Source organism: Herpailurus yagouaroundi, unplaced genomic scaffold (assembly GCF_014898765.1).
Source record: "Herpailurus yagouaroundi ecotype Mexico unplaced genomic scaffold, PumYag 67569, whole genome shotgun sequence".
NCBI lineage: Eukaryota > Metazoa > Chordata > Mammalia > Carnivora > Felidae > Herpailurus > Herpailurus yagouaroundi.
The window spans coordinates 4196201-4220465 of NW_024420375.1; the positions used below are offsets into that span (position 1 = coordinate 4196201).

At 38.6% G+C, this 24265-nt stretch overlaps 1 protein-coding gene across 8 annotated transcripts in view; it reads right to left on the minus strand.

The window, feature by feature from the left end:
* HDAC8 (histone deacetylase 8) overlaps window positions 1–24265 on the minus strand; it is a 226833-nt gene that overhangs the window by 169777 nt on the left and 32791 nt on the right. For 5 of the 8 annotated variants that reach the window (XM_040467748.1, XM_040467751.1, XM_040467752.1 and 2 more), the window contains exon 5: window positions 9029–9136. The exons of the other annotated variants lie outside the window; for them this stretch is intronic. In XM_040467748.1, the coding sequence (XP_040323682.1) occupies window positions 9029–9136 (108 nt within the window). The remainder of the gene's footprint in view (window positions 1–9028; window positions 9137–24265) is intronic. 8 annotated transcript variants of the gene reach the window in all.

A 24265-nucleotide genomic window follows, 5' to 3' on the forward strand; every position in this document is an offset into this window, starting at 1 on the left:
TCTTTCTTTCTTTCCTTTCTTTTTTCTAATTCTAGCCCTCCTAGTGGGTGTGGGTGTGAGTTTGATTTGCATTTCCTTAATGACTAATGATGTCAAACATCATTTTGCATGCCTGTTAGCCATTTGTATATCTTTTCTGGAGAAATGTCTATTCAAGTCCTTTGCTCATTTAAAAAAAAAATTTTAATGTTTATTTTTTAAAGACCTAGAGCATGATTGGGGGAGGGGCAGAGAGAGAGGGAGACACAAAATCTGAAGCAGGTCCCAGGCTATGAGCTATCAGCAGAGAGGTGAACTGCGAGGTCATGACCTGAGCCAAAGTCAGATGCTCAACCAACTGAGCCACCCAGGTGCCCTGTCCTTTGCTCATTTTTAAATTGAGCTTTTTGTTCTTGAGCTTTGTGAGATCTTTATATATTCTGGATACCAGACCCTTATCAGATATATAATTTGCAAATATTTTCTCCCATTCTGTAGGTTGTGTTTTCACTTTCTTGATAATCTTCTTTGATACACAAAAGTTTTTAATTTTGTTGAACTTCAATTTATCTATGTTTTCTTTTGCTGCCTCTGGGACCAGCCTTATCTTGAGTTCAAGAATAATCTTCCTTTGAGATTATCTTTGATTAGAAGGGAGGTGGCTGTTTAGAGAAATTTTGTGTTTCAAAGGAAAACTATGTCATCTATAGCACAGGATTTCAGGTTATCAGAATATAGTTATTGTTTTTGAGCTCTCATCTCTTTATAAACTGCAGGTTACTGATAAGTATGCAAACTTTGTCTTCTGTGGTAGAGATGTAATTGACTTCCTTACACATGTGGAAGAACCAGTTTTGGTATCTCTTTGCAAATTGGACTGGACTCTGTTATCATGCCCAAATTGTTGATCCTTCCTAAATTATCTATTCTTCCAGTTTTCTTCAATATCTGGCTAATATCCTCCAAGCTAACTTTTCCAACTTTTCTTCCTCCCTTCTGACTTGGAGTCATCAAGAGCTAAAACTTGAATGCTCAAGTCCCTATCAGGACCCTATGTTGCCTTACAGCTTGGTGTCTTCTCAGGATCTGAAGCAGCCCTGTAAGTTAAAGCCCGTTGACTTGATATAAATCTGAAAGAACTGGTCATGGGGTGCCTGTGCGGCTCAGTAAGTTGAATGCCTGACTTGATTTTGGCTCAGGTCATGATCCTAGGATTGTGGGACTGAGCCCCCCATTGGGTCTACATTGAGCATGGAGCCTGCTTTGGATTCTCTCTTTCTCTCTCTCCCTCTACCCCTCTCCCCTGCTCACATTCTCATTCTCTCTAAGATAAAAAATAAAAATAAAAAAGAACTGGTTACCACAGCAGACCATGTATGACTGGAATTCTCCTTGAACAAGCTGCCACCTACAATATGAAGGATGTCCTTATATGAGAAGTAACCTAGACTATGAACAGTGTCACCAAGAGTGCTGACATCTTAGCTGTATGAGTGGTGCTGCAAAACAAAGATTTTCCTCCATTGATGTCTTAGAATCCACTTGACTGGTTACCTTTCAGGGTTCAGTTCTTGCTTGGCTCTTTAATATAAATTTTTATATCAATTTTTTTCTATTTTAGTCTTCCTTCTTTTAAGATGTGTGAGCTCCAAACCCTAAAACAACTGACTTTAGCCACTATCTCTCAACAGATGGTTCAACTGGTTTTAAAGGATCAGCACCAAGAGTGCTAAAGACCCTGCCCTCACTATACTTGGGAAGCTTACAATCGCCTCTGAGTTGCTTGAGGATAATACTTGTCTTGACCAAAAGGGGAAAATGACAGTGTTGAAGTTTATCTGAGCCATGTGCTCCCCAGAAAGCAGTAATGTTTAAGAATGCTGCCCTCTTCTGTTTTCCAGGAAAAGGTGAATTTCAAGGTACCATCTTACCCTGGCATATTATTCTAAATAAGACCCATCTCCATCTTTCCTAATGACTCCCATAAGACTTGCAGATGACTCCCTTGTTTACCTGTCTCTGTAAACCCCCATACTCCCTTATTTTTCTGTGATGTATTCCTCATTAATAAATATTCTACCTATAACTGAATAAAATCATTCCCTCATCATCTGGGGCTTTTCTCTTTCACATCATCAACACAAATGTATCTACAGGATAGACCAGGTTTAGCAAACAAACTTGTGAAAACTCTGAGAAATGTGTCTGCAGCTTTGTGGTTAGGCAACTTTTTAAAAAAAGTAAGCTCTACATCCAACATGGGGCTTGAACTGATGAGATCGAGAGTCTTATGCTCTAGTGACTTGAGCCAGCCAGGTGCCCCCAGGCAATTTTTTTCTTTACCAGAAATATCTAGCTTCTTAAATGCCCTGGTGAACCATAAATCACAAAGCCATTTTTTTTTTTTAAAGAAAAAGCACAGGGCTCAGTCAACTGCATTTGCTCATATGTATTTGCTGTTTCCATGTCCATGAGGCCAGAGATCAGGGATGCTTGGATCATCAATGACATTAAGACTTTTTAAAAACATTGGTTGGTTATCTCACCCAGACAGAGCCAGATACCTGCATTGTTCAACAGCTGAACTGTTACTGGCAAAGATTTTGCAACATTTTTTTTTCAGTCCTGGTATCAAAATTCAGCATCATAGATTTCCAGCGTTTCCTTATTTGGCCCTATCTATTTTCTCTTTTAGTGTTAGCATAACTCTTACAATGCTTTTACTTTCATTGTAGCTATCTTGAAACCAGTTGGTAGTATGGTTTGGCTTTTCTCTGTTGTTGGCATATAATAAAAATAATAGGCAACATTTATTGAGTGATTATCCTGTGCCAGGAACTGTACTAGGAGCTCTCAATATGTTAATCAATTTTCACAGCAGCCCTGTGAGGTAGATACTGTTATTATTTCCATTTTACAAATGAAGAAACTAAAACAGAGAGATTAAGTAATTTGTCCAAGGTCACACAGTTAGAAGTGGTTGATCGTGAATTTGAATTTGGGCAGTCTGGCTCTTTTGCACAGAAGCTTAATCACTGTTAAATAGTTTTGATATCATTCTATCAACATTTATTGCTTTTACTCTTATATAATTTCCTCCACTTCTCCTTCATGCCTATTCCCCTTTCATCATTTCATTTATAATATTGGTGAAATTAAAGTATCTTGTCAGTTTTCTCCTACCTCTTCAGTTGTCTTTCATGTACTGCTTTACTACTTTTTCTGTTTGCCTCTATCCCCTTTTGCCATTTTCTGATATGAATTTAAAGGTTGTTTGGCCAAAAAAGAACTACCACAGATCCTTCTAGTAGAAATTTTTCTCTCCAGATTCCTCCTTCCAATAACACACCAAACTTCAATCATTTCAACTTTCTGATTATTTGGATTTGGGATAAACGAGTTTTTAAAAATCCCCCTGGGGCACCAGGGTGGCTCAGTCAGTTAAGTATCCAACTTCAGTTCAGGTCATGATCTCACAGTTCAGGAGTTTGAGCCCCCCCATCAGGCTGTGCTGACAGCTCAGAGCCTGGAGCATGCTTCAGATTCTGTGTCTCCCTCTCTCTCTCTCTGCTCCTCCCCTGCTTGCACTCTGTCTCTGTCTCTCAAAAGTAAATAAATATAAAAAAAAAAATTCCCCCAAAAGGCAAGGCCAATTCAGCTACTGGCCTAGCACCTTTGGACTTAGAATTTATACAGAATAATGTGTGAAAAAGGATTAGGTCGAGAAGGCTCTACTTGTTAATAGAAACAAATCCATTAACTATGTGACCAAACTGAAAATGTTATCCAGGAAATAAAATAAATGTGACAGCAGCATTATTCTATGCAGTTCTCACTCTTTCCACACCATTTGGCATGATAAGCAGTCACTATTAAAGACAAATGAGGGGTGCCTGGGTGGCTGAGTCGGTTAAGCATCCGACTTCAGCTCAGGTCATGATCTCACAGTTTGTGAGTTTGAGCCCCGCATCGGGCTCTGTGCTGACAGCTCAGAGCCTGGAGCCTGCTTCAGGTCCTGTGTCTTCCTCTCTCTCTACCCCTCCCCCACTTGTGCTCTCTCTCTCTCTCTCTCTCTCTCTCTCTCTCTCTCTCTCTCTCAAAAATAAATAAACATTAAAAAAAATAAAAGACAAATGAAGGCTTGGGAGAGTAGATATAAGGTAATATTTCCCTGAAAATGAATCAAGCAAAGTGACTATGAATTCTGGGCACCTGGGGGGCTCAGTTAAGCATCTATTCTTGATTTTGGCTCAGGTCATGACCTCATAGTTGGTGAGATCAAGTCCTTCATGGGGCTCTGCACTGACAGCACAGAGCCTGCTTGGGATTCTCTCTCTCTCTCTGCCCCATGTGCTCTCTCTCCCTTAAAAAAATAAATAAACATTAAAAAAAGTTACTATGAATTCATTATGGTGAAAAGTGCTTAGAAGGCAACTTTCAGAATTCATGGACCATATTTCACTTTGGATAATTATATAGACCAAGGTAAACTAGTGGGAAAAGTGTAAAACAGTTCTATTTACCACCAGGAATCTTAAGATAGTTTATAAACAAAACCTAACATTTGCACTACAGAACAAAGTGGTGAGTAGGTCCCTGGTAATTGCTGTAAGATTAATTCAGTAAAGGAATTAATTGAATAGACAGGTCATGATGAACTAAATTCACTTGTTTCCTTTAGACATGCAAGGTCTCATTTTTCTGCATCTAAACTTTTTAGCATGTTTTTCTCTGATGACAGGTAGAATTTTCCTGTTCTAAAATATGATTTTATTCAGTAAAGTATAGATTAGCAAATCAAAGTCTTCACTTGGCTAGTGAATTTTTCTTTTATATTACTTTGCTTTTAGGGAAAGAAATAAATAACAGGAAACCAAACAATTTCCAAAAGTAATCTCCCAGTGTATACCCCAGCTTCAGCCAAGATTTAGTCAATATCCACTACTTTGGAAGATCTTTTTCAACTAGAATCAAGAGTGCAGAAACACTGTGTGATTCAAAGTGATAGTAGCAAGATTCAATCAGGTCCTGTCTACTGTGCTTACTAAAGCAGAAATCTATGGATGCACTTTTATAAAAGGTTAAAGAATATGTATTAAACAAATAAAAAATCTGATGTAACTGTTCCCTAAACCAGAAAATTCAATTAATCAGAATATTTCATTCCTGAGCATTCTGGTTAATCAAAAATATTACTTTTTACTTTAAACTTTTGATTAATGAACTTAAAAAACCTCAGTGCCTTAGACATTAATACAGAGTTGAGGAATTAAATGTACTCTCTTCCTCCACAAGAAAAATAACATTTTATGTATAATTGATGGAAGTTGTGCCTGCTCAATGTTTCCAGTTAAATAGAAAAAACACAAAACACTGGCAAAGCAGCTGTCTCAGGCTTAATATATATGTATTTGTATTTCTGCACCTGGTCTTGGCACACAAGATGACTATCTCAGGAGCCAAAGACTTTATGTGCTTGCATCCCCAACTACGAAATATACCCCATTAAATTGGCTGGAGTTTATATTAGGTGTGGATAGGAGGAAATGCCATTCTGCTCAGTGAACTGATCACAACCTCTGCCAAATCAGGAGAGAGAGAAGAGTGCTTGCTTTCAAAATGCAGGGAATGCTTTCAGACTTTCTGGCTTCTGCTGATGCAGATCTTGGATAATTTTTTGACATACAAGAAAAACATGTGGGAGCTCCTTAAATGTCCTCTTCATCATAGGATTAAGCCCCTTTACAAAGTTTTACCATGTATTACTGAAATTGTTCAAACCTTGGATGAAAAACATCTAGGTTGTTGTCAAGTTATGCCTACATTAATTATAATACCCAAAAGACAAAACATAAAAAGTTGAGCATTATTTTTACATTTTTCTGCAACAAATGACTATATTTTGAAATTTTATTCACAATTAAAAATTTATTCACTATATATGTGTGTGTGTATATATATATATATATATATATATATACAATATATATATTCTACTCAACATTTTTCAGCTGTAGATTGTGACTTCCTAGCAAAATGATAATTATTTCTATTTTATATAGAGGGAGGTTTTGTAATTTACCTCATATTTATAAGAAGGTGTCAAACCCAAGGCAGGAAGTAAAGGGGTACTCATAGACCTAGTTGAACAAGACTTGGAATCTTTTTGGCCACTCCTAGAAAATGAGCCCTGAAATATAACGTTGCTACCAGTCCCGAGTACAACCGTGGCCTTCTTCTGATACCTCAGTCTCAAGCAGTTTGCCTAAGAGGGGACACTGTATGTAATCAGTCTGCAGGAAGGTGCTGAGGACTCATTCTGTGCTCTGTCTCTATACTAGGGGTTGTGGACAATGCAAGGTGTCCTGGACCCTGCCCTTCTAAAGATTATGACTGAGTTGAATCAAGCTGTAAGATAAAACAAATACACATTTAAAAAACCATAAGGTGTGCATGAAAAAGTGTTAAATTATACAGTATAGACTATACTTCTCTCAATTTCCAACTACCTAGACCTAACCTGGAGGCTTTCTTCTAAGAGGCTCAAAGGACATATGATCTCATTTACTCTCATTGGCTCCATGTGAAGTAAGGGAAGAAATGGCTATTCCTCCTTTACAGTTGAAAAACAAAAATGATTTATATCCCAGGATCCTTAGGGAATTGGCCACATACTGTGGAGTTCTCAGTAGTGCTATGTTCCTCCCAGTGTTCCCTATCACACACTTTACACTGCTCGTTATAACTTTCTAGAGCACAATTCTGACAATGTCACTACCCTGCTTAAAAACCCTCAATGAGTGTGCATGCCTATAAGAAAAAAGATCCTTTCTTGAGCATAGTACACAAGGCCCTTCGTAGTCTTGTCTCTGCCTGCTTCTCAAGCCTCTTACCTCACCATTCCCCTTAACAACTTAACCACATTAAACTTTTCCCTCTATCCCAAACATAATATATTCTTTAAGTCTCTGGGGCTTTGCACATATGTAGTCTTGGATGTTGAATGACTTCCATCTCCTCTGACAGCCTTTTACCCATCTTTTAAGATCTGGCTGGGAAGATGGCCCTGAAGTTCCACCTTCCTTTCCCAGGCAAAGAAAGTTGATTCCTTTTTTGTACTCTGGCAGTTTATTCAAACCTCTACCATAGTACTTATCAAACTGTCTTGCAATGATTACTTCCTGTACCTCTCTCCTCTACAAGGCTATAAACTCTTTGAGAGCAAGGACTGTATCTCTTATTCATCTTTACCTTCAATAGCTAGCACAGTGCTTGGCTCATGGTGGGCTCTAAAAATATATTTTTGTTTCAGAGTATTTATGGAATGATGAAATGCCTTAAGAATGGAGAAAAGGATTCATATTATTTACCTTGAATAAAAGAGAAAAATAATGTTCAGATTATACATTTACAAATTCAAATGTGATAAACTAGAAAAACATTGGACTAATAATTGGGCTGGTCAGTACCCAAATCAGAGTCCATGACTCATTGCTCCCCTCCATCCCCCACCCCCCCAGAACAAACAAACAGAGAAACAAAGCATGGATTTAGGCAGAAGCTGGTCCTGGATATAGAGACATGTCATTAGCCTTATTTTTAATTTTAATTTGTGATAAAACAGGGAGCTTTGCATTAAATATATCCAAAAAATAAAGTTAGATGCAGTACTTTTGTTTGGTAGAACAAAAAACTGAAGTCACTTAAAATTGAAATGACTTGAATCAATTGGAAAAGTGGGAGGATATCACTCTGATGAAATTTAATATGGAAACCAAGAAGGTAATTCACTGATGTGAAATAAATAAAGAGAGTGGAAGATATACTGTAAGGTCATATTTTAAGTGGTTCTGAGTACTGCAGCACAGGATTCAGTGAGACTGATAGGAGATCGCACAGACCATCTTGATGTGTAGCATCAAGATAAGTCTATGAAATAAACACCTTATTTTACTCATGGTGAGTGCCTCAAACCAATGGACAGGCTTTAAATGTAGAAAGGATCATTTGGTGGTAGATTTGCCTTTGTAGTGACAAAACATATGCACAAGTGGTGATTGCTGTCAGTAATGTCATCCTTGAATACTGAAGACAGAGATGTAAAAATGGCATGATGGAATATCAAGATACGCATGTTCAGGCATAGATCAGATTTGTAGTTCTTTTTAAGTAAGCTCTATGCCTGATGTGGGGCTTGAATTCACAATCCCGAGACTAAGAGTCACATGCTTTACTGACTGAGTCAGCCAGGTGTCCTAGATCTGTAGTTTTCAAACTTCTCTTAAGCAGCAGACTGTTTATTTTTTCAAGTGAAATTTTATGTGGAATCCCAATATAGAAAACAAACAAAATCAAGACTTTTCTGGTTGAAGCGTGAGTAGGGGGTGGACACTTGGGTGGTCCAGAACCCTGTATATTCAGCTACCATTTTACTTCCTGTAGTTCCCACTGAGGCATCTTACGGAATCCTGGGATAGATGCTGTGGAAAGGTTTCTATATGGAGAGAGAGGTTAGAATAGATGACTTCTAGTTCTGACTCTGAAAGACTATAATATGATAATCCTCTCTCTAATATTCAAGATCAGTCAGGAAATCAGGATTTTATTCCACTTATGGAAGAGTCCAGTAGAGGTCAATACAAATAACTAAGGGTTTGAGGAATAATCTTAATGATTACTTATTGGGTGCAGGTAACAAAAGAGGTTTTTCCCTTCCTTCCTCCCTCAACATACAAATTTGTATTCAGCACTCACTCTGTCTTATACTCTGGGAATAAAGAGGAACAGATAATACAGATAATAACCTATTCTCAAGGACTTCACAGTGTGTGTGTGTGTGTGGGGGGGGTATGTGGAAGCAGATGAAAAATACAAAAACAAACAAGAAAACAGCATACTGTGACAAGCAACATTACAAAAATAACACACAGTAATGTGATAGAGAATAACAGAGTGTGTGTGGGGGGGCTACTTCAGATAGGTTGGTCAGGAAAGATTTTCTGAATAGGTGATATTTAGACAAAGACCTGAAAAGTGAAACGAAACTCACCCATACTGAGATGGAGAAGTCTTCCAGGCAGAGAGAGCAGCATTGCAAAAGCTCTGAGGCAGGAAAGAACTTCCTTGGCCTATTTGAGAAGCTGAAAGGCCAGTGTGGCTGGAACACAGTTAATGAAGGAGAGTGGTACAAGATGAGTTCTGATGGGACCAAATCACAGGGGCCATCACAAGGAATTTGGACTTCATTCTCAGTGAGATAGGAAGCCTTTGGAGGGTTTTGAGCAAAGGAGGGGTAGGATCTGATTTAAACTATATTCTACAAAGGGGATGTTGTATAGGTGATTGCTAGCACAAGGAAAATGGGCTAAACTGCATCAGGAGAAATTTGGTAACATGGAGGAAATTTGGAAGAATTGTTGCCAAGAAAGGTTGAAGAGTTTTATTTAATGGTACAAAGCTAGTTTCTTGGCATAATTTAACAAGCAGCCAGAAAGATAATTTCTTTAGTCTTCTTACAGTTGTTGGCTTTGACAATTTACCCTTGGTGTCACAGTCACTGGGAGAGCTGAGGCTCGTATTTAAGTCTCGTCTCAATGCTCCTTTCACTAAATTAATTGCTTCTAAATTGCTTATAGCAAAGCAGTGAAAGATGGCAAAAGGCAGAAAATACAGTACTTCCTTTTTAAAAGACTCCTGAAAATGTGGTTTTTCTCTGTAAAAACCTACCTTAGTACTTACTTATGAGTTAGTTTACTATGGTAAACTACCTTAGCCAGTTTCCTCCTAGAATCTGAACCTCAAATCCCAAACTTAAACCAGTCTGACTGCCTGTTTTTTCTGTGACCACCTGTTTTTTCTGGGTAGGATGGCCAAGTGCTAGTGGAACAAACCATGTAACTGCAGATGTACACCATTACACATTTATGGTTCCCAATCACAGATGGGCCTTCAAGCCTGCTCAGTAGTCATTTACTTCTACTTGTCTCTTTCTAAGGCCTTACAATGGATACTACAAACTCACTAAGACCCAAGACCTCCTGATCAAAATTCCATCACATTCAAAATAAAATCCAACATCCTACCATGGTCTACAAGGCGTTGCATGATGTGGCCTTTACCAATTTCTCTGTCCTCTCCTGTCCCCATTACTGACTTTGCTCCAGTGGCACTGGCCTTCTTGCTGTTCCTAAGAACATCAAATGGATAATGGTGTGCATCTGCAGTAATATGGTTTGCTTTTGAGAAACTGCCAAATTGTTTTCCAAAGTGGCTGTACCATGCTGCATTCCCGCCAGCAATGTATGAGGGTTCTAATTTCGCCTGTCCTCACGTGCATTTGTCATTATCTATTTGATTGTAGCCATCCTAGTGGGTGTGAAGTGGTATCTTATTGTAGTTTTGGTTTGTACTTCCTTAATGACCAATGATGTTGAACATCTTTCCATGTGCTCATTGGCCATTTGTGCATCTTCTTTGGATAAACATCTGTTCAAATCCTTTGCCCATATTTTAACTGGGCTATTTGTCTCTTTATTGTTGAGTTGGAAGAGTTCTTTATGTATTCTGGACACAGGCCTCTGGTCAGATACAGGCACACTCGTTTTATTACGCTTTACTTTATTGTGCTCCACAGATAATGTTTTTTGTTGTTGTTGTTTTTTTTTTTTTTTTTTTTTTTACAAATTGAAGGCTTGTGGAAATAGTGGAGAACTAGAATTAGAAGTGGAGCCTGAAGATGTGACTGAATGGCTGTGATCTCATGATAAAACTTTAATGGATGAGCAAAGAAAGTGGTTTCTTGAGATGGAATCTACTCCTGGTGAAGATGCTGTGAAGACTGTTGAAATGACAACAAAGGATTTAGTATATTACAGAAACTTAGTTGATAAAGCAGTGGCAGGTTTTGAGAGGATTGACTCTAATTTTGAAACAATTTCCACTGTGGTTAAAATGCTATCAAAAAGCCTCACATGCTAGAGAAATTGTTGAAAGGAAGAGTCCATATATGTGGCAAATTTCATCACTGTCTTATTTTGAGAAATTGCCACAGCCACCCCAACCTTCAGCAATGACCACCCTGATCAATCAGTGGCCATCAACATTGAGGCAAAACCCTCCACCAGCAAAAAAGATTATGACTCACTGAAAACTCAGATGATAGTTAGAATTTTTTTAGCAATAAAGTATTTTAAAATTAAATATATACATTTTTTTAGACATGTTATTGCAAACCTGGTAGACTACAGTATAAACATACATTTTATATGCACTGGGAAACCAAAATATTCATTTGACTCACTTTATTGTGATATTTGCATTCTTGCAGTGGTCTGGAACTGAAGCTGCAATACCTCTAAGATATGCCTGTACATGATTTGCAAATGTTTTCTCTCATTCTATTGCTCTTTTTACTTTCTTGATGGTGTTCTTTGAAGCCCCCAGGAATTTAACTTTGGGGAAGTCCAATTTATTTATTTTTTTCTTTTATTGCTTGTGCTTTTGGTGATATATCTAAGAAGGTTTTGCCTAAGCCAAGGTTATGATGATTTACTCCTATGCTTTCTTCTAAGAGTTGTATAGTTTTAGCTCTTACATTTAGGTCTGTGGTCTATTGTAAACTGTTATGTATGGTACAAAGTAGAGGTCCAAATTCATTCTTTTGCATGTGGATCCAGCTGTCCCAGCACCATTTGTTGAAAACACTATTCTTTCCCTATAAATGGTCTTAGTACCTTCATCAAAAATCAACTGACCATAAATGTGAGGATTTGTTTCTGGACTGTCAATTCCATTATTCCATTGATCTATATGTCTATCCTTATGCCAGCACCACACTGTCTTGATTATAGTGTGAGTCCTCCAACTTTGTTCTTTCTCAAGATTGTTTTGGCTTTCTGTAGGTCTCCTGAATTTCCATATGAAATTTAGGATCACCTTGTCAATTTGTACAAAAAGCCACCTAGGATTTTGGTAGGAATTGTGTCGAATCTGTAGACCAACTTGGGAGTATTGTCATCTTAACAATATTAAGTTTTCTCATCAGTGAACATGGGATCCTACTACACATTATTTACATGATTCACAGTTACAAGGAACTAATATATAACAGACAATTTTTAAATGTGAGATCAAGTGAATTTTTTTGCAGCTTTATTAAAGTATAATTTAGATACCATAAGATTTAACCATACTAAGTATACAATTCAATGATTTTTAATAAATTTATTAAGTTAGGCATCCATCACCATAATCTAGTTTTAGGACATTTTTATCCCTCCTATAAGATTCCTCATATCCGTTACAGTTAATCCCTGTTCTTACCCCCAGATCCAGGCAACTACTAATCTACTCTCTGTATAGATTTATCTTTCTGAACATTTCATATAAATGGAATTATACAATATGTGGTCTTTTCTATCTGGCTTCTTTTACTTAGCATAGTTTCTTAATTAATAGAGTTTTTTTAGGACAGTTTTAGATTTATAGAAACATTGAACAGATAGAACAGAGAGTTCCCATATACCCTCTCCCCCGCATACAGTTTTCCCTATTAACATCTTGCATTAGCATTACACTTGTTACAATGCTGACATATTATTATTAAAATCAATAGCTTACACTAGGGTTCACTCTTAGTGTTGTACAGTTACATGAGTTTTGACAAATGTAAAGTGTCATGTATTCACACTTACAGAATCATATAGAATAGTTTCACTACCCCAAAAATCCCCCGTACTCTGTGTAATTATTCCTCCCCTCCTCTCCAAGCCCTTGGCAATCACTAATCTTCTTAACTGTCTCCATAGTTTTGCCTTTGCCAGAATGTCATATAGTTGAAATCATATAGTATGTAGTCTTTTCAGGTTGGCTTCCTTCACCTAGCAATATGCATTTAAAATTTCTACATTTCTTTTCATGGGCTGATAGCTCAATTCAAAAAATTTCAGCCAGGGGCGCCTGGGTGGCTCAGTCAGTTGAGTGTGCGACCAGCTCAGGTCATGATCTCATGGTTCGTGAGTTCGAGCCCCGCGTCGGGCTCTGTGCTGACAGCTCAGAGCCTGGAGCCTGCTTCGGATCTGTGTCTCCCTCTGTCTCTGCCCCCCCCCCCCCCCCCTCTGTCTGTCTCAAAAAAAAAAAACATTAAAAGTTCTATCCTTTTAGCTTATTTTAGTTATACAATACAAGATAGCTCATTTGTTTATTGCTGAATAACATTCCATTGCATACATATAACACAGTTTCCTTATCCATTTACCATTGATGGATATCTTGGTTGCTTCTAAATTTTGGCAATTATGAAAAAAGTTGCTATAAACATTTGTGTGCATGTTTTTGTTTGGACATACATTTTCAACACAATTGGGTAAATACCTATGAGCATGATTGCTGAGCGTAATACTTTAGAGGCTCATTTTGCAGCCCGCATCAATATTTCATTCCTTTTTAAATCCTTGAATAGTATTCCAGTATATGGATATACCACATTTTGTTTACCCATGCACCAGCTGATGGAAATTTGGGTTGTTCTCACTTTCTGGTTATTATGAACAACCAAATAGAATAAAACAAAATAGATGTGCCAGGAACATTTTTGTGCAAGTCTCTGTGTAGACGTATGTTTTTATTTCTATTGGGAGTGGAATTGGTGGAATGTATGATAAGTTTAACATCTTAAGAAACTGTTAAACTGTTCTCCAAAGTGTCTGTACCAGTATACATTGCCACCAGAAATGTATAAGGGTTCCTGTTTCTTGACATCCTTGCCCACATTTACCATCTATCTTTTATTACAGCCATTCTAGTAGGTGTGTAGTGATATCTCACTGTGGTTCTAATTTGGGTTTCTGTATGATTAACGATATTGAGCATCTTCGCATGTGCTTTTTAACTATTCATATATTGTCTTTGGTGAAGTGTCTATTCAAATCCCTTCCCATTTTTAAATTGGGGTGTCTGTTATTATTACTGAATTGTAAGACTTTTATATTTTAGATACAAGTTCTTTATCAGATATGTAATTTGCAAATATTTTCTCCCAGTTTACGAGTTGTCTTTCATTTTCATAATGATGTTTTTTGAAGTACAAAGGTTTTTAATTTTGATAAAGTCCAGTTTGTCGAAATTTTGTTTTGTTTTGTTTTACGGATCATGCTTTTGTTGTTGTACCCAAGAATTAATTGCTTTACCAAGGTCTTAAAGATTTTATCCTACATTTTCTTTTATAAGTTTTATAGCTTTGGCCCTTACATTTAGGCCTCTTACCCGTTTTTAGATAATGTTTGTGTATGGTATGAGGTAAGGGTCTAATTTTACCTTTCTGCATGTGTGTATCCATTTGTCTCAGCACTGCTTGTTGAACCTCACCATATATTTCCAAGGCTTTAAAAAGAAGTGTTTTTCTAACTTTGATTTTGAAAACTTTCAACCCTACAGAAGAGTTAGGAGAATGGTACAACAAGTAGTCACACATCTCATACTTAGATCCACAAACTGTTACTAATTTCTCATATTTGTTCTCTCCAGACACACATGCACACACATTTTTCCTGAGCCATTTGAAAGTAAGTTACAAATATGAGGACACTTCACTCCTAAATACTTCAGCATGCATCTCCTAAGAAAAAGAAGGTTTTGGGGCGCCTGGGTGGCGCAGTCGGTTAAGCGTCCGACTTCAGCCAGGTCACGATCTCGCGGTCCGTGAGTTCGAGCCCCGCGTCAGGCTCTGGGCTGATGGCTCAGAGCCTGGAGCCTGTTTCCGATTCTGTGTCTCCCTCTCTCTCTGCCCCTCCCCCGTTCATGCTCTGTCTCTCTCTGTCCCAAAAATAAATAAAAAACGTTGGAAAAAAAAAATTTAAAAAAAGAAAAAGAAAAAGAAGGTTTCCACATTATTACCCCCGAGAAGTCAATATTAATTTAATAATATCATAGTCTAATTCAAATTTACTAAATTATTCCAAAAATGTATTTCATAGCTGTTTATGATTTCCCTCTCCAATTCAGAATCCATTCAAGGTTGGCACATTGCATTTTATTGTTAAAGCTCATGCTACTTTTTCAATCTAGAACAATCCCTCTACCTTATTTTCATGAAAATGGCTTTTTGAACAATCCAGGCCAGTTGACTTGTTGGAAGTCGCACACTCTAGGTCTAATTGTTACTTTCATATTTAGATTCAGGTCAAACATGCTTGGCAAGAATATTTCAAAAATGATGCTCTGTACTTATTACATCACATCAGGAGGTCCAAGGTCAGGTTGTCATGGTTTCGACAATGCTGGGTTTAATCACTTGTTTAACCTAGTGACTGCCAGATTTTCCCATTGTAAATGGACCTTTCCCCATTAGTAATTAGCAAGGAACTTGTGGGGTGATAATTTGAGACTGTGTGAATATCCTGTTCCCCAAGAACTTTTTACTCAATGGTTTTAGCATCCAGTTGATAATCTTTGTCAAAATCAATTATTATACTGGGAGCTGCATAAAGTGATTTTCTATTCTATCTTCCTCCTATATTTATTAGCTAGTATTTTCCTAGGAAAAAAGATCTTTCTCCCCTTATTCCCTTCTTTCTCTACTGAATATCACTACGGACTAATGGATTATTATTATTGTTGTTGTTGTTTTACTATTATAATCCATTTCCATTAATATTTTCACAATTTCTAAAAAATACATATTTCCTAGCTCAGTCAACAGAAAAAGCCTAACAGCAATGTGCATCAGTAGCAATGAGCATACCTAGTGCCTAGACTGTGGTAATGACATACTGTTTCCTACTAATAGGAACCAGGGCTTTTGAGAGAAATGACTGATTCCAGGGCTGGAGTAGGGAAAGTTCAATGTGAACTGGGGAAATTTTGTTCACCCGAGAGCAAAGATGCACTAAAGAACTATGGGGTCATGTAAAAAAAATACACGGGTTCTGGATTGAAGGAGATCTCATTGGCCAAATTTGGGATAATTTGAGCATTAAAAAGAAGTGCTTTTAAAATTATCCATATTTTACTAGGTTTCATCTATAACTTCCTTTCTCTCTCCCCCTGCCTCCTGCTTTTATTTTCTCATCATTCCTTTGCTCCTCAGTTTGCTCTTCTTACACCACTGAAAATATACCAGTAATCATTACATTGCCAAATGAAACAGACACTTCTCAGTCCTCAACATACTTCATTGTTACTAATAACTACTTACCCTCTCATGCTAGGCTTCCTTCTCTTATTGCAAGCAAGGACAAACAAGATTCATGGCTTACTTACCAGGGCCAGCCTAGGACAAGCTGAAAAAGACCCTAAACACATGGGAGAGGAAGACCTAGGTTGGAGAAGGGTCCGGGTATATGGGTTAGCAGCCACATTTTATCTATCTTGGTATTTTCAGGGATTAACCAGAGGGTGAAGCCCAGTTGGTACACACAAATGTGACTCACTCTCTGTGACATCTGGGGCAAACCACTTCATCTTTCTGAGCCTTAGGTTCCCCATATATACAATGAGAATGATAATGATACCAAACCTAAGGGTTGTTTCAAGAACATCCATGTGCCAGTATATTGTGAGCTTTAGAGATTATTCATAAGAAATAAACATAAGAAATAAACACAAAACAAACAAACAAACATAAATTAAAAAGTTTATAATGTTATCTCTGGTATTTCTTCCCAACCTCCCTAAATTAAACTTCCCTTGACCATATCTTCCTCAACCTATTATTTCTTTCCTTCCATTTTCCACAAAATTGCTTGCTCTCTCCATTTCTTTCTTTCCCATTTACTCTGCAACTGTCTGTTCCACTGAAACTCCTTTTACCAGGTTCAGAGACAAGTGATTTTTAATTTTCATCTTACTTGACCAGCATTTGATAATGGTAAACATACTTCAATTTTTTCTTTTGTTTTAAACAGTTATTGCCATTGGTGGGCCAAAGCCAGCTAGTAAGTGCTGATTATTAAATTATTCAGGAATTTTACAAGCCCTTGAGAGTATTTATATCATCAAAACTAGCAAATGCTATGAATTTAAGGCTTTATTTTTTCAGAGACCTGGGTTACCAGCATACTACTTGTTACTGTTACTGTTTCTATAAAATGACACATGTTCAGTAAAATATATTCAACTATTCAAACTTGAACAAAAAGTGCAATGACCTGAAATCTCACTACTGAGAAAAAAACCAAAAATACTGTTTGCTAGGAAGCAAAGTTTTTTTTAATGGAGAACATATTACATTGCTGCTTTATAACCTTCCACAATATGCCATGGACATCATTCTATGTCAATAAGCATAGAACTATGTCATATTTAAATAGCTGTATAGTATTCCATTGTGTGCATCTGCCATAACCATTTTATTGTTGAATATTTTAGGTTGTTTTTGCTCTCATAATGCTGAGACCAACATTGTTGCATGTATTTTTAAAGTGCATTTGTACAATTTTCTATCTCCTTTGAGGTAAATTCCCAGAAGACTGCTGCCTCATAGAATATGCTTAGTTTTCATTTTGATACATATTGCTTAACTATCTTCTGTAAAGTCCAAAAAAACTTAACGTTCCCACCAGTAAGTACAGGAGAGCACCTGTTTCCCCACAGCCTTGGTAACACTGTGTTAATCTTTGCCAATCTCACAGACAAGAAACAAAGATACATGGTTTTATGTTCATGTCTTTGATAATCAGTGAAAATGAACATCTTTTTAAAATAAATGTTTATTGCCCATTTGTATGTCTTTTGATAACTGCCTTTTCGTGTTCTTTCCCCATTTTTCTAACATGGGAGACTTTCTGCTTCTTGCCCTTTACTTAAGACATTTTCCTTCCTTAGATTTCTGTACACTAGTTGGCCCTTGAACAGCATGGGTTTAAACTGTGTAGGTCCACTTATACACATATTTTTTTGAATAAATACAGTACAGTATTATAGATATATTTCCCTTCCTTATGATTTTCTTAGTTACATTTTCTTTTCTCTAGCTTACTTTATTGTAAGAATACAGAATATAATGCAAATACATGTTAGTAGTTAAGTTTTGGGGGAGCCAAAAGTTACATGCGACACCTGAAACTAATGTAACATTGTGTGTCCAATATACAAAAAAAAAAAAAAAAAAAAAAAAAAAAAAAAAGCTATCTGCAGATATTTGACCATGCAGGGGGTGAGTGCCCCTAATCTCCATGTTGTTTAAGGGTCAACTATACTTCTTTCTGAGTCCTCTCCTACAATGTTGCTAGTTCTTTCTCAGGTTTCTCCCCCTCTGTTTGCCCCTTAAATGTTGATGCCCTATTCTCTTCTACTCTACCTACTTTTCCCCTGTGATGTCATCCACTCTTACAACTGTAATTAAAATCTCTAACAACGTGAACAATCCCGATAGTACTAATGCTATTAAATAATTGCAAACATTTACTGAGTGCTAGGTACTGTAATTAGTGCTTCCATGGAATAGCTTAGTTACTTCCTCACAGGAAGTATGTAAGGCAGGCACTAGCATGAAGCTCCATTTTACAGAGGAGGAAACAGAGTCAGGAAAAGTTTAACTGGTTTGTCCAAAGTCACAAAGTTGGTAAATACAGAGCTGAGACTGAACTCAAGTCTTGCCTGATGCCAACCATACTTTATTACATACCATGACTATATGCTATGTACTGTCTACATTAGAGGTTTTCAACCTATGGCCCATAGGCCAAAACCAGCCTGATGTGTTTTTGTTAATAAAGGTTTTATTAGAACACAGCCATACCCAGATCCACTTAAATACTGTCTATGGCAGCTCTGAAGCAACAAGAGCAAAGTTAAATAGGTATGATAGAGACATTATGGCCCACAAAGTCTAACATATTTACTATCTGGACCATTACAGAAAAAGTTTATCTACTTCTGATCTATACACAGATAATTCCAAAAATCTACATCTTCATCACTGACCTATCTTCTGAGCTCTCTATCTATCAGCTAGATACCTCCAGCCCATTAAGTACATCAATGTCAACATTCTCAAAACTGGACTCTAATGCATCAGTTCCTGCCATTCCTGACCTCATACTCTACGCCCAGGGATATGACTGCATACTGCCATTCCTTACTTTTATACCCATGGCAGATATTGCTAATTGATCACATTACTCTTTCCCATTAAGCCCAGAAAGGGCTTCAGAATCTTTCTTAACACAGCCCTTTATGAAGGCCTGACATGGGATTGGCAGTAGCAGGTACAAAGAAGGGGTTGGAGTAAAAAACTAGGAGGTAGAGTCAGTAGGATATGGAGATGATGGAGGCCAGTGTTTCTAGCATTTGTCTGGGTAGATGGTGGTATGTCTGACTGGTGGCCACTATCAATCAAATGGAATTGGCACATGACATAAAACCTATCTGCCATCCCTGTAAGGAGAGCCACACCTAGCTTCTCAGTGGTCTTGGAATCTGACCAAGCCCTTTCACAATTCCATGTACCTACACATGATTCTTTACTCCAGGATGGCACTCTCCTGCTCTGCCTGGCAACTCCTTTTTCCATGTTGGACAACCAGCTCAAAAGTCGCTACCATGAAACTTTTCCCCATGTGGATTAGTCATTTCTATGTGGTGCCCCCACCAGCTCAGAACTCTATTGTAGAACTGATATATAATATATACATTATACCATATCTATCTTTCATAGATTGGTCTGTCTATCCCACTAAACTGAGAGCTTCCTAAAAGCATGGCATAGATATTCATTTTCTTTGTGTCCCTGACATCTAGTAGTATCCAGGACTTAGCAGAATGACAGTATGCTAAACTGAAAGGAGGATAAAATCATGCAGGTATCACCATCTAGCCAGACCAACGCTTGGTACGTAGTTCTTGACTCCAGCACCTTCTCTGCACCTCCCACTGCCAATCATAGGTCAGGCCTTCATTATTTACTCTCCAGATTATTGCCACAATCTTACTGCATTTAGTTTTGGTCCCTCACATTGATCCCCTATGTTAATTCCCTCATTCAACAAATATCTATGAGTGTCTACTAGGTTCTTTTTGTTCTAGGCACTGAGACAAAATCCTCATCCTCGTGGAGTTTGCATTCTAGGACAGAAAAACACAACCATCAGCATGACCCACTTGTATGCTGCTCTGACCATGTCATTTTCCTTAAATCCTTCAGTGGCTCTTCACTGTTTATAGTCCAAATTATCTGAATACGGCACATAAAACCTTCCATGACCCAACCCTTAGACACTCTAATTTCATCTTTGTGTTCTGTACTCTACCAATACTGACATGCATATACCATGTTTTTTTCCCCTGCCTCCCTGCCTTTGCTTTTGTTGTCCCCTTTGCCTGGAATGTTCTTCCCTCTTTTTTGTTTTTAACATTAACGCCTATTTCTTCATGATTTAGCTGAGATAGCACTTAATTTAGAAAGCCTCCCCTCTTCTACCTGAGGTTAAGTGCTTCTTGTCGATGTCCCTATAACAATATCCTGTGCAAACTTCTATTGCTGTGCTTCCACATTGCCTTATCTGTTTTCCTGATGAGGTGGGACTCTTGGAGGGTAGAGACTGTCTTATTCATCTTTGTAACTCCAGGAATCTCCTCTAGTATAACACATATAGGCACTCAATAAATATCTGTTGAATTAAGGACTGTTACTTTCACGTGCCATTCTAGTTTATACCCAGACACTCTGCTGCATTCCAGGCTTTTAACGTTTATTTATTTTTTGGGAGAGAGAGAGACAGAGCATGAACGGGGGAGGGGCAGAGAGAGAGGGAGACACAGAATCGGAAACAGGGTCCAGGCTCTGAGCCATCAGCCCAGAGCCCGACGCGGGGCTCGAACTCACGGACCGCGAGATCGTGACCTGGCTGAAGTCGGACGCTTAACCGACTGCGCCACCCAGGCGCCCCCCAGGCTTTTATAATTAACTGCTTACCAGACATCTTTCTACCTCTCAGGTACCCCCAAAACCCCATGAGTGACAATGAACTCATCATCACCCCTGAAACCTACTCTTCCTCCTGTGTTCCTATCATTTTTTTCAAATAGCAACCTTAGTGTCAGTTTTGATTATTCTGTCTTCTTCTCCTTGATAATTTTACTTCATAAATCCTCCCTTTTGGCCCCTCCTTCCTGTTGCCGCTGCCACTGCCCTCATTATCACCACCCTGGCTGGCTGTACTAGCCTTCTAGCCAGTCTTTGTGCCTCTAGTCTCACCCCTTGGATGTAATCCTCTACGCTGTGGCCAGAGTTATTTTTGTCAACGAAAAATCTGATTGTGTCACTTCCCTGCTTAATGATCTTTTCTGGATCCCTACTGCCTTCAGGATAAAGTCCAAACACTTTAGTACAGTACACAAGGTCCTTAAGGATCTGGCCTCATCTAAGTTTCCAGCCTCATCCCCTGCTACTGGCTCATACAAACTTTCTGCCTCAACCATACTGAACTCTTGTTCACAAATCTTATTCTCTCATGCTTTCCTACCTTCACATGTTCAGCTCTCTTTTCCTTATCCTTTTCCTCTGTATTTGCCTAGGCTTATAATTTTTTGCCCCTGAAGACTCAGTTCAAGCATCCCAACAGCCTCAGTACTTAAATCCTGTTATGAACATAGTACCTCCCCACATCCCTACTGAGCTTAGTGTCTTTGTGTGCTTCCCTAGTACTCTGTGCCTATAACAGCCATTAATCACATTATTCCAGAATGCTAGTTTACTTGTCAATATATTCCAGTTGACCACAAGTTTCCTGAAGTCAGGGAAGTGTCAGTGTGGTTTATCTCCCTATCTACAGCGCCTACCATGTTTGCTTAAAACACAATAAAAACCCAACAACCAAACAAATGTTTAAATAAATGAATGCCTTCTTGACTTTACAAATGCTGATTCCTTTGCCTGGCATATTCTGCCTGGTAAATTCCTGGGTCACTATTATATCCCTAGCACCGAGCAAAATGTCCGACATGCAGTAGGTACTCAATTAACACTAACTGACTGAATGAGACCATGCTGAAATGCCACCTTCCTGACCCCTTAACAGCCCTACGTATAGCTGATTTGTCTCCACTCTCAGCTCCTTCTCCTGGAATACTTGTCACATTGCATGATTCATATGACTGCTTCCTTGCTAGAGTGGGAGTTCCTCGAGAAAAGAATTTTGCCTCACTCATCTCTGGATCTCCAGTTCCTAGCACAGTGGCAGGCATATAAGGGATGCTCAGAGACCATTTGTTGAATAAATAAATGAATGAATAAGAAGACAGGACTTAGGGGAGCCTCTAGAAATATCTGAATGGATCTTTTAGACTGAGGAAGTAGACTGTTGTGTGTAGCTGCAGGAAGCAGAATGGCTAGAAGAAAAATGGCATTATCTCAGCTCAACAGAAGAAATCATTTTGTTAACATTTAGAACGGATTGTGGGGGCGCCTGGGTGGCGCAGTCGGTTGAGCGTCCGACTTCAGCCAGGTCACGATCTCGCGGTCCGTGAGTTCGAGCCCCGCGTCAGGCTCTGGGCTGATGGCTCAGAGCCTGGAGCCTGTTTCCGATTCTGTGTCTCCCTCGCTCTCTGCCCCTCCCCCATTCATGCTCTGTCTCTCTCTGTCCCAAAAATAAATAAAAAACGTTGAAAAAAAATTAAAAAAGAAAAACATTTAGAACGGATTGAAGATCACATGAGATGCTGCTAGGGAAAGTGAGCTCCCTGTGACAAGAGGTGTACCATTAGACATTGGAGAATGCTAGGCTGTGATACTGGAGAGGGAATATCAACAGCAGATAAGAAGGTGTGGGTAGGGTGATGGTTGGAGGTGATGGTGGTTGTCATGCTAGATGACCCTTGGGGTTCCTTCTATATGGATCATCCATTAACCTGTACCCCTAAGAGGTGCCCACAGACTGGGACATGGCTTCTCCACCAACCAGACCTTTCTTAGCCAACCCAGGCACACAGCTGCTCATTATTATCTCCTTAGGGGCCAGACTACCCTACTTCTGTCCTTATCTTTAATAACTACCAATGTATCTGGCACATAGTAGGAGTTCAACAACTGTTTCCTGGATTGTATCTGACTATTCAGATATCAAAGACCCTTCCCCTCTGACTGAATATATATTTTTTGAATGAAGTTAATTTAAATTCTACTATGTGACAGGGTGTGGCTTATATTATTCATTAATTATTTACTGGGTACTATTATATACAAGCAAGGCCACATGCTAAGCACTGTGAAAGAGAAAGCAACATGGACTTTCTCTTCCAGGAGATTATAGTGCAGTAGGAGAGAGAAGCTATGAATACAGTAAGTGCAGTAGAGATATAAAGTGCCTAGCACACGGCGTGCTATATAGTAGATACTCATGGAAGGCTTAATAGTGGCCCCCAAAGATGTCCATGTCTTAATCCTCTGAACCTGTGAACGCTACATTTTATAGCAAAAGAGACTTTGCAGATGTGATTAAAGATCTTGAATTACCTGGGTATACCCACCCTTATTGTGATTATAAATGTCCTTAGAAGAGGGAAGCATAGGGGGATTTGACACAGAAGAGAAGGTCACATAATGGAAGCAGAGTCACAGGGAAAAGCTATGCTGCTGGCTTTGAGGTTGGAGGAAGGGGCCATGAGCAAAGAATATAGCTCCAGTTTACACTGGAAAAGGCAAGGAAACAGATTTTCCCTTAGAGTCTCTAGAAAAAGTATAGCCCTTGTTGACACCTTGATTTTAGCCCCCAGAAGATTCATTTCAGACTTCTGGCCTCCAGAACTATAAGAGAATAAATTCTTAAATTTTAACCTACTAAATTTGTGGTCATGTTATAGCAGCAATAGGAAACTAATATAGCACTTAATAAATATTTGTGAATAAGTGGACTTAAAAAAAGTTATATAGGGGCGCCTGGGTGGCGCAGTCGGTTGAGCGTCTGACTTCAGCCAGGTCACGATCTCGCGGTCCGGGAGTTCGAGCCCCGTGTCAGGCTCTGGGCTGATGGCTCAGAGCCTGGAGCCTGTTTCCAATTCTGTGTCTCCCTCTCTCTCTGCCCCTCCCCCGTTCATGCTCTGTCTCTCTCTGTCCCAAAAATAAATAAACGTTGAAAAAAAAATTTAAAAAAAAGTTATATAAAAGAGGTAAACATATAAGGATTCCCTTGGGGTGGAAGAGAGCCTAAAAAGCTTTAAAAATGCTCCAAGGAGCCACGAATCACTTTTCCCTTGACTAGGCTGGCTTGGGGATTATTTGTGCAGTTTACTACTTGCCCACCAAGGTGCTAGCAGCTGGTAGCCTCCTGAGCCACTATGGAAATCTACTTGG